General features: G+C 53.5%; 6 protein-coding genes across 6 annotated transcripts; 3 read left to right on the top strand and 3 right to left on the bottom strand.

Moving 5' to 3' along the window:
- Positions 1-1,002: 1,002 nt before the first annotated feature.
- BDZ99DRAFT_438994 (release factor) lies at positions 1,003-2,429 on the top strand (the record flags this gene model as incomplete). Its single annotated transcript, XM_033717641.1, has 2 exons — positions 1,003-1,090; positions 1,146-2,429. 2 exons carry the CDS (start codon positions 1,003-1,005, stop codon positions 2,315-2,317), a joined length of 1,260 nt encoding a protein of 419 aa, XP_033579043.1. The 3' UTR covers positions 2,318-2,429.
- A 1,411-nt stretch (positions 2,430-3,840) lies between these two features.
- On the top strand, positions 3,841-4,381 carry BDZ99DRAFT_382906 (uncharacterized protein; the record flags this gene model as incomplete). Its single annotated transcript, XM_033715299.1, has 2 exons — positions 3,841-3,993; positions 4,031-4,381. Coding segments are annotated over 2 exons (504 nt in total), but the record flags the coding sequence as incomplete, so codon positions are not given.
- Positions 4,382-4,990: 609 nt separating this feature from the next.
- Positions 4,991-6,024, bottom strand: BDZ99DRAFT_260670 (uncharacterized protein). Its single transcript, XM_033713789.1, has 2 exons — positions 5,908-6,024; positions 4,991-5,859 (listed from the first exon to the last, which is right to left on the bottom strand). Exon 2 carries the CDS (start codon positions 5,853-5,855, stop codon positions 5,076-5,078), a length of 780 nt encoding a protein of 259 aa, XP_033579041.1. The 5' UTR covers positions 5,856-5,859; positions 5,908-6,024; the 3' UTR covers positions 4,991-5,075.
- Positions 6,025-7,404: 1,380 nt separating this feature from the next.
- BDZ99DRAFT_517945 (intermembrane space AAA protease IAP-1) lies at positions 7,405-10,076 on the bottom strand (the record flags this gene model as incomplete). Its single annotated transcript, XM_033725238.1, has 4 exons — positions 7,405-9,587; positions 9,643-9,763; positions 9,815-9,979; positions 10,047-10,076. 4 exons carry the CDS (start codon positions 10,074-10,076, stop codon positions 7,405-7,407), a joined length of 2,499 nt encoding a protein of 832 aa, XP_033579040.1.
- Positions 10,077-11,637: 1,561 nt separating this feature from the next.
- BDZ99DRAFT_352891 (FAD-binding domain-containing protein) lies at positions 11,638-13,180 on the top strand (the record flags this gene model as incomplete). Its single annotated transcript, XM_033714544.1, has 3 exons — positions 11,638-11,974; positions 12,046-12,222; positions 12,318-13,180. Coding segments are annotated over 3 exons (1,377 nt in total), but the record flags the coding sequence as incomplete, so codon positions are not given.
- Positions 13,181-13,386: 206 nt separating this feature from the next.
- On the bottom strand, positions 13,387-15,365 carry BDZ99DRAFT_496593 (DUF124-domain-containing protein). The gene is made up of 6 exons (XM_033723451.1): positions 15,035-15,365; positions 14,943-14,981; positions 14,378-14,887; positions 13,956-14,305; positions 13,763-13,901; positions 13,387-13,704 (listed from the first exon to the last, which is right to left on the bottom strand). Exons 1-6 carry the CDS (start codon positions 15,090-15,092, stop codon positions 13,619-13,621), a joined length of 1,182 nt encoding a protein of 393 aa, XP_033579038.1. The 5' UTR covers positions 15,093-15,365; the 3' UTR covers positions 13,387-13,618.
- Positions 15,366-15,449: the final 84 nt, after the last annotated feature.

Raw genomic sequence — 15,449 nt, 5'->3', positions numbered from 1 at the left:
CCAAAGGTTGGATTTGCAATCGTTCGATACTTTGGTTTCTAAATAAGGAGCTACCGCGCTTTCCCAGACCCTGAGATCGACGCTCTTGGGATTGTAGACACCGAGAAAATGCACACAGGGGCCCCTGTTGTGGCCAAGCTCTATTTTGGGACTCTTTTAGAATATACAGGCGTAGGGTGTGAGTAGCGATATGCGCTTAACGATATGGAATGCTGACATGGAGACGAGTAAATTGACAATGCAACATAAGGAGTATATTGCAATATTTAATGTTAGATGTTTCGGTCTCGTTTAATCTTTAGCCCGGCGAGCTTTTCTCGTGAATCATATTACACGACAGGGTTTTTTGGCACATTCCATGCTCAGCACGGGGATTACGTAGAGTAGACTAGAGTAGACTAGAGTAGAGTAAAGTAGAGTGGAGGGGTGGGGGTATCTTCTTAAGGTAGTTGTGAGGGATGAAGCTCTACTGTTCACTCTACAAAGGTACTGCTCCAGCACAAACCAAAAGGTAAGCGAGTGATTGGCGGAACGCCAAGCACGCCGTATAGAACCATACATATATTACTGTGGTATCAGATGTACAAAATACCCACCTAGGTATATTTTGCGTGGGGACTGTAACATTGAGCTTGCGTATGCTAATAACATCGCGAATCCCCCTGCAAGAAAATTGTTAAGACTCGGCTTCTTATTGGATCAGCTGCTCCACGCTACACGGATTAGCAGGGGTTTGGCTTGGCATACTTAGCTCATACGGTACCATCTCAGTATGCCCCAGGGAAGGCAGACTGTCGTTTGTCATCTTAGTAAGCGCACGGCTGCACAGTAAAGTAAATGCTGAAGAGCTGATTGGTGACCACCCTTGTTTTGGTTTGTGTTTTAATCCCCTGCTGCTGACGTGCATGCCTCACAAAATATACGTCGGATACCATAGTGGGTTAGTGCCGCTAATCACAAGAGCTTCTTCAGCCTAACGTTCGTGCGACTTTCTCGCAAAGAATGTCTGCAATCCCCTGGATATGCCGGCCATGTCTTCTCCGCTCCCTGAGGCCATTGAGAAGACGGCAAATCCGCTTCCAAACATCCCGTGCGCCCAATCCCAAGCTCTTTCATCCCATCCTAACACTAACCACAACCTCCAGTCGCCTCAAACGACGCCCTCTCCACCGCCCTCCTCTCCCGCGCCCGCACCGTCGCCGCCGAACATGACCAACTCACGCAAAAGCTCGCCGCGGGCTTCGACTCGAAAACCGCAAAGAAACTCGGCGAAATCGGCCCCGTGTCCACAGCTCTAGCGGACTGGGACAAAGCCACCGCCTCTCTCAGCGAGCTGCAATCCCTCATCCACGACCCGACCACCGACCCCGAACTCCGCGAGCTGGCCGCCGATGACATGATCTCGACGGCCGACGAGCTCGCCGCCGCGGCGCGCTCGCTGAAGACCAGCTTGGTGCCGAAACACCCCTTCGCGAATCTACCATGTCTGTTGGAGATACGTCCTGGCGCAGGCGGGTCTGAAGCCGCCATCTTCGCGGGCGACCTGCTGCGCATGTACCAAGCCTTCTGCTCGCGGTCGGGCTACCGCACCTCGGTGCTGAAGCTCGAGTCGGCGGACATCCTCGGCAGCGAATCCACGCTCGCGGAGGCGGTGCTCGAGATCGAGAGCGCGGGCGCGTACGGGCTGTTCCGGTGCGAGGCCGGGGTGCACCGCGTGCAGCGCGTGCCGGCGACAGAATCTAAAGGGCGGGTGCACACGAGCGCCGTGAGCGTGCTGGTGCTGCCATCGTTCCCGAGCTCGGGCGCGGCGGAGGAGATGGATCTGGAGAATCCGGAGAGCGATTATTATGTGGATCCGAAGGAGGTGAGGACGGAGATTATGAGGGCGAGGGGTGCCGGGGGGCAGCATGTTAATACGACGGATTCGGCGGTGCGGTTGACGCATTTGCCGACCATGACGAGTGTGAGTATGCAGGATTATAGGAGCCAGCCGAAGAATCGGGAGAAGGCGTGGCAGTTGCTGAGGAGTAGGTTGGCGCAGGCGAGGAGAGAGAAGAGGGAGGAGGAGATGGTGCAAATGCGGCGGAATGTGGTGGGGGTTGCGAAGATGGGGAGGGGGGATAAAGTGAGGACGTATAATTGGGGGCAGCAGAGAGTTACAGATCATAGGAGTGGCTTGACGGTGCATGGGTTGGATGATGTGATGGATGGGGGAATGACGCTGGAGAAGGTGATGGAGAGTGTGCGGACGTGGCTTATGGAGAGGGATGTGGAGGCGCTTGTTGCTGAAGAAGAAGAGAGTAAGAATGGGAAGTGAGGCATTCACATAAGTAGGTGTAAGAAAGGATCACCTGGGTAGGTAGGCTTCCTGGGTATGGTATGTAAAAAATGTATCAATACTTGTCTCAAAATCTATCACATCTACTGGTACGTTGACGTAAACCCAATGATACCAAATCCAGCTCGAACCTGATCCCGAAGAGACACTAGACGCTGATCGAGCCTAGATGTACAACAGAGAGATCAGAAAAAGACTAAAAGAGCAAAAGACCACCCTCCTCGGGGGAGGGTGTAGAAACCTTTGCAAGTTTACTCCGCGACGATGGACTTATGTTTCCGCGCGACTTTTCAGTCGAATCTATAGGAAACAGCCATAATGTCGATTGCTGACATGAGCTGGATTCGAACTCATGGCCCCTGGGGGGGGGGCTTTGAGTCGAGTTGTTGCGCCGACCGACTAACCTGCTGTTCGAGTTAATTGATGGTTGCCAAAATAAAGTGAAATATATGGCTCCATAGAGGACCCCCCTACTGACTACTAATTTGCCTCACAACTTGTCGTACTCATTCCACTGCTTTCTCATTTCACGTCTTCCTCGTCTCACGGCTTGCTCATATCACGTCTTTCTCATTTTACGCCTTTCACACTTCACACCTTTCTTATTTCACCTCTTTAGCATCGTTTAGAGAATCACGAGACAAGATTATAGTGCCTTAATGATAGAGCAGCGCTTTAACAGGGTTTTGCGTACCTAGAAAGGTTGAAACTTCCGCCGTTGAGCGCGAAACAACCACATGCTAAGCTATCAAAAAAAACAAAAACTGGAAGAGTCTCGGTCCCACCATTGCAACTACAAGTGGCCCAGTAGCACAAAACTTGCACTATTTATATCAACAATGACAAACGATATAGCAACTCCAAATTTTCCATCTCTCTAGAACAGCAATTTAGCTGCAGTCCTCCAAAGATCCGCGCTAACGCCACACCATCTCCATTAGCGTAACCCGCTTCCTCCTTCCATGACTAGCCTAGAATAACTCGTCTACGAACGTTCCACCTCACTTCACCTTACACCCACCTCCCCTCAATTCTTGCCGATCTACTTGGAAATATGTATCATGGGATCTAGGGCTACGGGCTCCCGAGAAACGGTAATCAGGTCTTTAGAATTTCCAAGTCTAAGAGTAAAGGCCCTCTGATCCGTGAAGTAGACTGACTCATACAGAACACTTGCGCGGCTTAGAAGACAAGTGCTAAGCTTTTACCGCAATAACCTAATTTAGCCTTAGCGAGACTATTCTAGAGCGCTTGAGCTTCCATGGTTCCACGCACCTACTCTTCCGGTACTTTTACTCGAGCCCACCAACCTCATTGACATTTTCTTAACCGTGTCTTCTTTCTTTCAAACGTTTGACCGCGAAGCACGGGAAGATAATGTGACTACTGCTCAAAATGCTACGAGTCCCAAACTCCCCGAAAGACGTACGTCTTGATCTATCTAAGTAGGCACATCCTCTTCAAGAATTGACTACTCTAGTACCGGCGCTAATTCTGATAGCTACCTTTCTAATGGAGCATACAGCGATCTTGAGATCCGCTGCCGCGATACCAGCTACGCTGTTCATCGAATTGTTCTCTGCAGCCAGGTGAAGTTCCTTGAAAATGCATGCAATGGGGCATTTAAGGTATGTTTAGAGCCCGTGCCAAATAGAGTTCGAAGCGAACATTCTGCTAATGCTCGATACGCAGGAGGCAAAGGACCGCATAGTCGACCTGAGTTACGACGACCCTACTGCTGTTCGATCTATGATCCAGTTCGCGTACACCAACGACTACTCACTCGACGACGACCAATCTGGCAAGCACGCGCTGCAACACGTGGACGTCTATGCCAGCGCTAAATACGATATCCCTAGTCTTGGGAATCTAGCCAAGATCAAATTCAAGCCCATCCTAGAGAAGCACTGGGACGCGGACTGGGTCCGGGATGCTGTTCACGGGGTTTATCATTCCACCTACTCCTCCGACCGTGGCCTTCGCGACATCTTAGTCCAAGCCCACCGACGAAGAGAAACCCTCCCACATCGAAGACACGGCTGAATTCCAAGAGAACAAAGAAAATGCTTTAAGAAAGGAGCTTACGCTGAGCGGCATCGATACCGAGAACGGCGGTGCGTATAAAGGGGATAGCTCGGATGGGAAGGTAACATGGAGTATCAAACGGCTGCTCGCGGGAGCGTTTCTCGCGGCTCTATACACAGGTACGTCGAGCCCTCGCTCACACTCGGAGGCAGGTTCCCAAGTAATCCTCTATTTCATCGGCGGCAGCGTGTCTTTCATCGCGCGCGATTTGGGCATCATACACGGAAGTGCCTGGCTCCCTACCGCGAATATCCTCGCCATCGGCGCCGCAGCGCCGTACGCCGGCTACCTGCAAGACCTATTTGGGAAGCGGTACATCGCGCTATTCGCTACAGCGTGTATCTGCATCGGGTGTTTGCTGATGGGGACGGTGCATATGTTTGGGCAGGGCCTGACGGCGATGGCAATGGCGGAGATGGGGGCGGCGATTGGGGAGTTGACTGGGTTAGCTGGGTGAGTTTGCTGTTTCTTCTGTTTCGCTAGGTTTGAGGTCGAGAGGAAACCTGAATTAGGAAGAGATACAAAACAAGTACCAGGATAGCACCTGCTCGAATACCAGCCTTTTAATTCAACACACCAAGGAGAATACCATTATGACATGCACCATGACCTGAAGTGACCACTCATCCCACGCATGCCTCCTACCAATTTACTATTCCTTCGGTCCTGTTTCATCATCGTCAATCCTTGTGTCTCTGGTATCAGGAACCTCATCGAGGAGCCCCAGACGGTGGTGCGTGTCCGCAGTGCCGAACTGAATGGGGCAAGAACTGAGCCTGAAAGGAGCTGTTTTCATGATGAAGCCTAGATTGTCCTCGGTTTTGAGGCGTTTGGCGACGAGATCGTGATGCTCGTCCTCCGTAGCGTTTCGCTTCAATGATGCTGGCGCCGTCAGGGGTGCCCCGAAGGTGTAAGGCAGAAGTCCACCACGCTTCGAATATGGGCTCGATTTGATCGCCGGAGAGCTCTCCGCCAACTCGCCCTCCTCAGACGGCTGCCTGAGGGCCTTCGACGTGGTGAGCGGTGGTGCAAAGGCATTGACTGTAGCTGTACGATCTGCGCGCGATCCCCAAGTGCCGTGTCCCAGAGGTTCCAGATTGGCATTCTTGGCCCCAGATCCTGGGGCCGTAAAAGCCATCTGTGGACCCCCCCGACCCCGCGGCCCAGTAGGAACTTTGAGCGAATCAAACAGCTTCTCGTACGAAGGAGACTCATCGCGTGCGCCTTGACCAATCCCCTGGAGGCGCCGGGGAGCACTGCCATAGCCGTCAAGGAACGACTGCGACAGGCCTGAATTTGGCGCCTCAGGAACGTGTCCGATGCCACCACCCGCATCCGCATCAGGCTCACGCTTGACGCGAACGTAGGGTTTGAATCGCGTCGTGTCTGCACCCGTTGTACCAGCGTCAGGAAGCGTCTTGGAGCGAGTCATCACCCTAAACACGTTAGCAAAACTCTCCTGCAATAGACCAGACTTCAGGTACCTACTCTCGCCGCTCCTCTCGCGGGCCCTGATACGAGAGCAGCGCAGGCTGATGCTGTCCCGCAGGCTGAGTCAAGGCATGCTGAGCCGCCACACGCTCAGCCTCAGCTAGATCGCGCTCCATCTTAGCTGTTTTGGCAAGGGTGGTGAAGATCTCAGTGCGCCGTTGAGTCAGTGACCTGAGCTGCCATTCGGTGCTTCCCAGCTCCTGGTGAAGCGACGGCAATTTTTGCTTGTGGATGTTGAGCTCGCGCCTGAGAGTATCGGCACGGGTTTTAGCGTTTGCGGCTTTCGCTGCCTTCGATTTTCCCATAGTTGTGGTGGAATTGATGAGGCATGGAAGGGAGAAGGAGGAGAGGTGTGTGGTAAACAAGAAAATGCGACATCGGAGGAAGGGTGACGCCGATCCGTGTCAGGCGCGTTTGTATACACCTTCCTGGCGCCGTCCGAGGTGGCCTCACGAGGTTTCACCTCGCTCGGATGTATCGAGACACCTCAGACGGTGCTAGGATGGTGTACACACATCCCGACTCCTGCTGTCATTACACATGAACAGAGCGAGGCAGGATTGGAAACAGTTTATGGGGAAATGTGACGCCGAGCTGACGGAGGAGTCGGTATGCGTGTACACCGTCCTAGCACCGTCTGAGCTGGCTTCACGAAGCTTCAGACATGTCAAAACGATTGACTTACACCTCCGGAAACAGTATCGAGGCACCTCAGATGGCGCTAGGACGGTGTACACACTCCAACCCCTGTTGTACATGAAGAGAGCGAGACAGGATTGGAAATTGACTTGGGAGGAATGATGACGCCGAGCCTATGAGCAGTTAGGCGAAGTTGTGTACACCATGCTGGCGCCGTCTGAGGTGGCCTCGCTAGGTATCAGGCCTGTCAAGACGACTTCGCTCAGATTCCGGAAACAGTACCGAGGCACCTCAGACGGCGTCAAGATGGTGTACACACATCTCCTGGAGCACACATGAAGAGAGCCATGTGCATTTGAAACTGTTTTGTTTTCTTTCCGAAATCCAAACAAGACTCAACGTCATTGCTTAGACGAGCCTGGTAGTACGTGAGGCTACCTCAAGCAGTGTCAACAAGGTGTACACAGACCCCATTGAGTACGATAAAATCAATACAGGAAATCTTGAAGATGGGAATCGATTTTCTCTTTCCGAAATACGAACGAGACTCAACAACATCGTTTTGAAAAGCCTGATAACGCATGAAGCCACCTCAGGCGGCGTCAAAAAGGTCTACACAGTCAGTTCACATCGAGCACGAGAAAACCCACACAGGAGGGTTTGAGATTGGAAATGCTTTTCTCTTTCCTAGTGATTCATACCACCCAGCAATATTTGATACAGACAAAAGAAACCGGCGACCATAGTCGGCCAGCCATCCTCACTAAGAGGCGGAGATAGAGGAGACGCTACCTACAACTAACTCCTATGATGCTCGACATAACCAGAAGTCACGTCTGCCCAACAAACTCTCAACCGCTCCCAGTGTACACGCCCGATCCCGGTGTCCCTGGCACACCTGCCCCGGGTTCATCATCCCCGTCGCCTCCGGGTGGTTTGAGACTTGGTAATGTGATCTCCGGAAGCTTGATGGGAGTGCCAGGCAAGGTTGTCAATCGAAGCGGGAGTTTCTCTCCTTTAACGACCTTCTGTATCTCGTCCTTGTCGAGCGTCTCGTACTCCACTAACGCCTTTGCTAGCAGATCCAGTTCGCCTCGTTTCGCGATGAGCAGATTCTTGGCCCTCACCTTCGCTTCCTCGATCAGCCGACGGACCTCGCTCTCGATGAGCCGTTTGGTTTCGCCCGAGAGCCGCGAAAAGTCAGAGTTGAAGTCGACGTTCCCTAGTTTGTCAGACATGCCCATCTGGGTGACCATGACATATGCAACATGTGTCGCATTTTGAATGTCCCCTGATGCTCCGCCTGAAACGTCGTCTTCGCCATAGATTAGCTCCTCGGCCGCTTTGCCGCCCATAGAGACATCGAGCGAGGCGAGGTACTGTCGCTTCGTTCTGCTGACTTCGTCCATCTCTGGCAGCATGAAGGTGATACCTAGTGCATGTCCTCGAGGCATGATAGTGGCCTTGTATAGCGGGTCTGCTCCTTTCGTGTAAAGAGCGACTAAGGTATGTCCACCCTCATGGTAAGCAGTTGATATCTTGTCTTTTTCTTGGATGACGGCGCTCTTCCTCTCGGCTCCCATCATGACCTTATCCTTGGCCCATTCGAGATCGATCATAGCAACTTTCTGCTTCTTCTCCTTTGAAGCGTGAACCGCGGCTTGGTTGACAATGTTTTCGAGCTCGGCCCCAGAAAATCCAGGTGTACCGCGGGCAAGCAACGCAGCGTCAACATCGGTGGCAAGCTGGACGTTTTTCATATGATGTTTGAGAATCGCGACACGGCCTCGCACATCGGGAAGCGGAACAATTACTTGGCGATCAAAACGGCCAGGTCGGGTCAAAGCTTTGTCAAGCATCTGAGGGAAGTTCGTCGCAGCAAGGAAGATAACCCCCGAGTTTTGGTCGAAGCCGTCAAGGTCGGTGAGAAGCTGATTGAGGGTCTGCTTGACGTATGCTGCATCGCGTTCGTTTCGCTTTCCACCTATCGCATCCAGTTCATCGATAAAGACAATAGCAGGGGCCTTAGCGCGGGCAGCAGTAAACAGCTCTCGGACGCGCTTAGCGCCAACACCGACGTAAACTTCGTCAAACTCGGAGCCGGACATGTAGAAGAACGGGACGCCAGCTTCACCGGCAACAGCTCGAGCAAGAAGGGTCTTTCCGGTACCAGGGGGGCCAACAAGCAAAACACCTTTCGGCAGTCTGCCACCAAGAGTGGAGAACTTCTCGGGGTTCTTCAAGAATTCGACAAGTTCCTGGAGTTCTTCCTTGGCCTCGTCACATCCCTGGACGTCGCTGAATCGTGTTGTCTGAAGTTCCGGCCTTGCTTCCGTGTTTTGCGTACCGCCAACCTTCTTTAGCATACCGCTTGCTTCGATCATGAGAGTGATGACGATGAGCGAGATGTAGGTGATGAGTCCAAAGTACAGCAAAAACTTGATCCACTTGAAAACGGTGCTGCCAGTAGACTCTTCGACCACAACGTACAAGGGGCTTGTCTTGTCGCCAGAGCCAGAGCGCGCGACGGAAACGTTACCACCTCGAACGCGGGAGCCGACTGCTTGACCAATGGCTTGCATTTGTTCTGCGCTGAGAGTGCTGCCGTGACCGTTGCTATCTTTTGCCGACTGCATGGCTTGTGCCTTCTCTGCTTGTCCAACGCGTTCCAGCGCCTTGATGTACACTGCTTCGCTGGCCGGGTTCGTCGCGAAACGCCCTGTTTGATATCGCTCTACCAAGATCTCCGGCATGTCGGCTCGGAGCAAGGCAGAGTATAGAGCATTCTGAGCGCTTGCGCTGGACGGGTTGTTGTTGGCCGTAGCCTCAAGATGAGCAAGGAGATTCCGAGACGAGGAAACACCGAAAGCTGTTCTCCGTTGAGCCAATGCTAAGCCGACGTTTCCGGGACGAGGTATCGGGCGGGGATTTACGAATGTGGCAAAACGGGGCATGGTGGAGTATTGTCTGGCCATCATCGTAGGAGCAAGGCAGCGAGCGAAAGGATTGCAGAAGCGCAAGGCATTTTGCGGGACTGGGGATGATTAATTTCTACATTATCACAAGTAGATTATTAGGATTGTTCATACCTGCTGCTAGCGTGCTTGAAACGGTAGGGTAGCTATTCAGGAGCTCTGTGGATGGGCTAAATCGCAACGCCGATATTGGAACTCCTTGGAGCGATTCGGGGAGTTCAAGGGTAGACTGAACCTAGTCAGATATCAGCTCGATTCCCCTGCATTATCATTAATACCTTCTTACATGTTGTTCAGGCTGCGCAGTGGTCTCCAGCGGCCTTTCGGTATGTATTTGTCGACTTGGCCTCGAGGCGACGGAGGAAGGAGCCTGGCGCGTTAGGGCTCTCCAAGGTGTCTGAATGATGGCAGACATCGAAGGCCAGAGTTGGCTGTTCGCAAACGCCATGCTCTGTGGAGTTTGGTCAGCGAAGAGGCTTCTTGTGGCATGTATAAACGCGAGTGGCGGGAATCCTCACCTGGAGACTGGCGGGTGCTTGGAAAGCCATGGTGATGTCGGGGATGGGTGGCGGACGGTGCGCCGCGCGAGCTACGTGTAGATCACCAGTAAGAAGGAAACGAGTTCGTAGGCGCAATAGAGCAGAGTAAAAGTGAGCGACGAGTATCCACCGCACAGCGGATGCCGAGATGGAGCAATGCTGAGGAAGAGTAGTGGTTCGCGCTGGCCTGACAGACAGAATGTCAACGAACGTCAAGCCATCGGCCCGGGGCGACCGATCATGGAGATTTCGGGACGTCACATGACCCTACTCGACCCTTCTACTTTTCCGCTTCTACTTGCTTCTTCCGTATTTTTGCAACAATCTAGACGAAACAATATCAACCATCTTGAACAAACAATGCACTCGTCCGGCCATGTCAGACAGCCTCATCTCCGCTTACAGGCTCAACATCCTACTCTCAACCTTCAACCCCACTAATTCACTTATGCATAAACCTCTAACCAGTAAAAGACAACGGCGCGAACTCTCTTTGAACCCCAGATACGAAGTACACGCGCATCATACATATCAAGACTCGCTTTTGTTTTCAGGAGTTGACTTTACTACTACAAGTGCATCGGAAACCTTGGTACTTGATGGAATGCCGCAAAGCATCTCTAGGTTTGAAAAAGCACAGCACCGATGTATTCTAGCTAATGCAAAAAAAATACACCAATGAACGAAACTGAACAGACTGCTTGCAGCACTAAAGCGCTCTATAAGAACACTCGCCCGCTTGTCAAGCAAGCCTAGAACAGCTCCCCACCGTGCTGACGTGAACTCTAGTTGGTAGCTACAAGGGGGTAACCTGAGCGGGCTGCTCGCCCTCCCTGTCAGTTTTGGGGGCATTATAGTCGTAACCGCAACTATTTTCCTAGGATATTACTATAATGCCCCTGAAACTGACAGGGAGGGCGAGCAGCCCGCTCAGGTTACTCCCTTGTAAGCCAATTCAATCCCTACAAGCAGATCGACTAGCCGTGATTCCTTCCTAACTCACATAGACCAAGCGCCCCCGCAGGTGTCAGATACAGGACCTCTTAGCGTCCGGTGACCTAGCGCGAGTACTGAGTCGACCCCGGTAAACCACCTTTTCTGGGCTAAATGTTGAACTAGCTTGAAGGTCGATTGGCTAGGAGGCTGCTAGAGGATTCTCCCCTAAAGGCGTCCGGAAATACTACCCTATACGGTAATTTTGTAGCTTGATTTCAGCGCTAAGTCGCCGGACGCAAAGACGTCCTGTATATAGCCATAAGCTACCCTCTCCTCCGACTTTCTAACCTCTAACCAGTTTGCATCCCAGTGCTGACGTGAGTTTGGACGGTGCGTTAACCATATCTATCTCCTAAACTGTGCATTGCCCAATAAGTACGATGGGTCACTTTTGTAGGATCGCTGCTGATGTAACGTACGATCTTTAGCTTCCCAATATTCCTATAAAGATACTAGGCCCTGTCGATGTCTTTTCAAGCTTCGCCTCTTCCGCTTGAATTTCTTTCCCCACACCCTATATCTTCTATCAATCATGAGTCTCGCCTCCGCCCTCACTTCCGCCCTTCCCCCCATCTGTACCGTCACCATCCCAAAAGGCGATGAAGACCTCCACAGCATCATATCGCGCTGGTCCGATCTCGGCGTCAAGCTCCCCTTTGCCGTCGTAGTCCCTTCCACCGAAGAGGACATCATCGCCGTCATCAACTTCGCCTCCCAAAACTCCCTCCACGTGGTTCCCGGCGGTGGCGGCCATGGCGTCTTCGTCCCCATCGGCGAAAAGACGATCTACCTCGACATGAAGAACTTCAACTCCGTGGCTGTCAACAAGGAGGAAAGCTCTGTTACGATAGGTGGTGGCGCTGTAACAGGCGAGATCATCAAGGCGTGCGTGGCTGAGGGGTGCTATACGCGTATGCCCCTCTTTCCCCCGTTCTCATATCCAAAACTATATATTTAAAGGCATACTGATCCTTCAACGCAGTTACGGGCAACTCGGACGCCCTTGGGGTCGCTGGCTACTTCCTCGGCGGCGGGAACAGCTTCATAACCGGCCTCCACGGTCTCGCCGTCGACCACGTCCTCTCCATCCGCGTCGCAAGCGCGTCCGGCTCAGTTATTACCCTTACGCCGTCTTCCACCGGCGCTGAAGCTTCTCTCTGTAAGTCCCTTGTCCTCCCCATCCCTGTTTCCATCCCCACTCCTAATCACCTTCCCCTATCCCCTCCCCTCCCCACCCCAACTAACACCCCCCAGTCTCCACCCTCCGGGGTGCCGGCCACGGCCTCACAGCCATCCTCTCCCTAACCCTCCGCACCTTCCCCATCGCCGCCCTCTCCCTCCCCGACTCCAAAATCTGGAACCGCAAACTCATCCTCCCCGGCACCGCCATCGCCCAAGCCGCCACCCTCTTCACCTCCCTCCTCCCACCCCCGGGCCCCCTCCTCCCAGTGCTGATCTTCGGCCGCGCACCCCCGGGCACCCCCGCCGCCGGCGCGCCCATGCTCATCATCTCCGCCAACTACTACGGCCCCTCTGCCTCCGCCGAAGCCGCCGCAGCTCCTCTCCTGACTCCAGAAGCCTCCGCCACCGCCATCCTCGCAACCACAACCCTCGTCGACTTCACCGCCATGAACGCGTCCTCGGCCGCCATGAGCGCCCACGGCGGCTTCAAAGAAACCTACAACGCCATGCTCGCCACCATCAGCCCTGCCTCCATCACATCCGCCTTCGCGCAATTCGTCGCCTTCGGCGCCGCGAACCCCTCCGCGGCCGCGCGCACCTACGCCGTCTTCGGCGCGTGGAGCACCGGCGCGCAGCTCGCGAACGCTGCGATTCCTAATAACAAAACGTACTTCGCGCACCGCGATCGCGGCGTGTTTTTCCAGTTTACGCCGTGGTATACGGATCCTGCGACGCGGGGCGCGGCGGATGCGGCGGCGCGGGGGGTGGTGCGGACGGTGCGGGAGAGCGATGATGCGAGCGGTTTGGAGAGGGTGATTTTTGCGAATAATATGATTTTTGGGCAGGAGATGGGGGAGGTGTATACGCGCGAGGGGCTGGAGGAGGTGACGGCGGTGAAGCGGGAGTGGGATCCTAAGGGGGTGTTCTGGAGCCCCGTGGGGGACGAGCGGTTTGGGGTGAGGGAGGGGTATTTGGGTTAGAAGGGGTTGGGAGGGAGGAGGTTTAGGAGTTGACGAGGGATGAACATTGGCTCTGACAGGGATGAATAAATGATAACGAATACAATGAAGAAATTCGGTTTTGAGAGTCATTGAGGATGGTTTGATTCAGTCTCCTACCTACCTACACACTACCTTTAAGACAGCGAAGGAACTACAGAAATGGGTGACAAACGTTCAAACCCTACTGCTACGCTCCAACACAGAAAAGCCCCGCTAACAAGAGCAATCATCCAGGACCAGGCTTATGCTTACTAAAAACGTGCATACCAGTTTGCTCGAGTGCCGGGTGGCGTTCACTAAATGAAAAGAAAAGTGAGCCAAAGAAAAGCAGAGATCAAATATCATATTTCATGTTTCTCGTGGTTTGAGAATTTACATTGCAGCCTGCTGAGCGTTGGCAGCGAGCCACATCGAAAAGGCTTGTGGGTTTCGGGTCTGCATGAAAACGGTGCCAGGGCCTGTTTGGGGTCATTTCGGTTCAAGTGCGGTAGATGTATGAGGAGGAAGTATACGCACCGGTAAATTTGCAGACTAAGCCTTCGCCGGAGGTTAGTCCGGAAACGATGCCACCGCTGGCCACACGCTCTAGGACGTATTTGCAGTTCCAGGCAACGAGGTGACCGTTATCGATGATGTATTTCTCGTTTTCTTGGAGCTAGGGATGGTCAGTACTCTTGATAACAACGAAGGAGGCGCTGGGATGACTTACATCTTTCCGGATAATGGCACCGAAACTCGTCACCCACATGATACCTTGCCCTGAAATCTTGTACACGAAGAGGCCCTCACCGGAGAACATGGCTTTCCCAAAACCTTGGCTCTTGTACTCCTTGACTACACCCTGAGTCGCAGCAAGGAACGCGTCTTTGCCGACAGACCACTGTTCTCGGCCTGAGAGTTGGATATTGGTGATATCACCGATGGCGCTTGGAGCAAGAAGCAGTTCGCCGGGCCCGGTGTAAGTGGAAGTGCTCATTTCGCCGCCAACGAGCAGCTTCTTCATGCTGAACTTGATTTGGCCCTTGAGGGTGATGGTGGGAGACATTGCGATCATGGCGCCTAGAAAACGATCTCATCAGCATACTCCCTAACTGATAGAGATTGGAGGCTATCTTGGAGAGGCGAACATACCTGGCTTTGCTACAAGTGGACATCCCATCGCCAACTGTACCGTCAAAATAGTGTTCGTATCACGGTGGCTAATCCTGTAGCTTCCGCCATTGAAAGTTCCCACATCATCTGCGGTCGCACTGGCCGCTCCCACGAAGTGTACTGCTGGTGGTGCGCCGCCTTGTAGCTGGCCTGGAGAGTTCATATTGACAGTCTGAGCAGGGGGCTGGGGAGAGGGAGTCGGCGCAGCAGCTCCGTAGCCGGACGTGGGTGGGGCGTTGCCGCCAGGAGGGGGCGCGTAGTGTTGTTGCTGTGGTGGCTGCTGGCCTGGTGGGGGGAATGAGGCGCGATTATCGTATGACTGCTGATGTTGCTGCTGAGGTGGAGGGGGGTAGTTTTGCGCCGGTGGACTCGAGGTCGGAGGAGGTGCGTATTGGTGCTGCGATTGTCCACCCGAAGGAGGAGGTGGATAGTTGAATTGCCCTTGTCCTTGCTGCGGAGGAGGCGCAAAGTGCTGTTGCTGTCCGTGGTCTAGGGAATATTAGCCGTGAAGTTGAGGGATGATGGTGCGGATGGATCGGATTACCTGCTGGAGGAGGATATGCGCCGCTCTTCTCTGGAGGAGCTGCATGTCTGTAAGCTCCATATCGTCCCTTCTCTACGCGTACTTGTACTCACGAGGATAGTAGTTGCCTTGTGGCGGAGGGCTTCCCTGTGGTGGGCCGCCGTAAGACATGATGGATGATGATGGCTAGTTGGTGGGGGCTATTGATGAAGATTGAGGCGTGCTAAAAGCGTCGAGAGCTAAGAGAAGGGAGAGGGACAGCAAACAATATGAACAAACGAACGGAAAGATAGTGATGGAGGGTCTCGTGCAGTGCTCAGCCTCAGTGGCCTGCGAAGGAGCTGAAGGTGGTGGGGTGGCAGAGGTAGGGATCTGTAAGCGCCGTGGAAACGACCCCGCAGACGAATGTCAGAATGGGGCCAAGGGCCCAAAGCAGAAGACAGCAGATTGGCAGTTCTTGGTTGTGGTAGAAAAGAAATCTGCACGGAAGATGTTACCGTCTTCTGCACCATCTCTCTCGAGCGCTAC

The sequence above is a fragment of the Mytilinidion resinicola genome (assembly GCF_010093595.1).
Source record: "Mytilinidion resinicola strain CBS 304.34 unplaced genomic scaffold BDZ99scaffold_6, whole genome shotgun sequence".
Classification (NCBI taxonomy): domain Eukaryota; kingdom Fungi; phylum Ascomycota; class Dothideomycetes; order Mytilinidiales; family Mytilinidiaceae; genus Mytilinidion; species Mytilinidion resinicola.
This window is presented reverse-complemented; position numbering and strand designations above follow the sequence as displayed.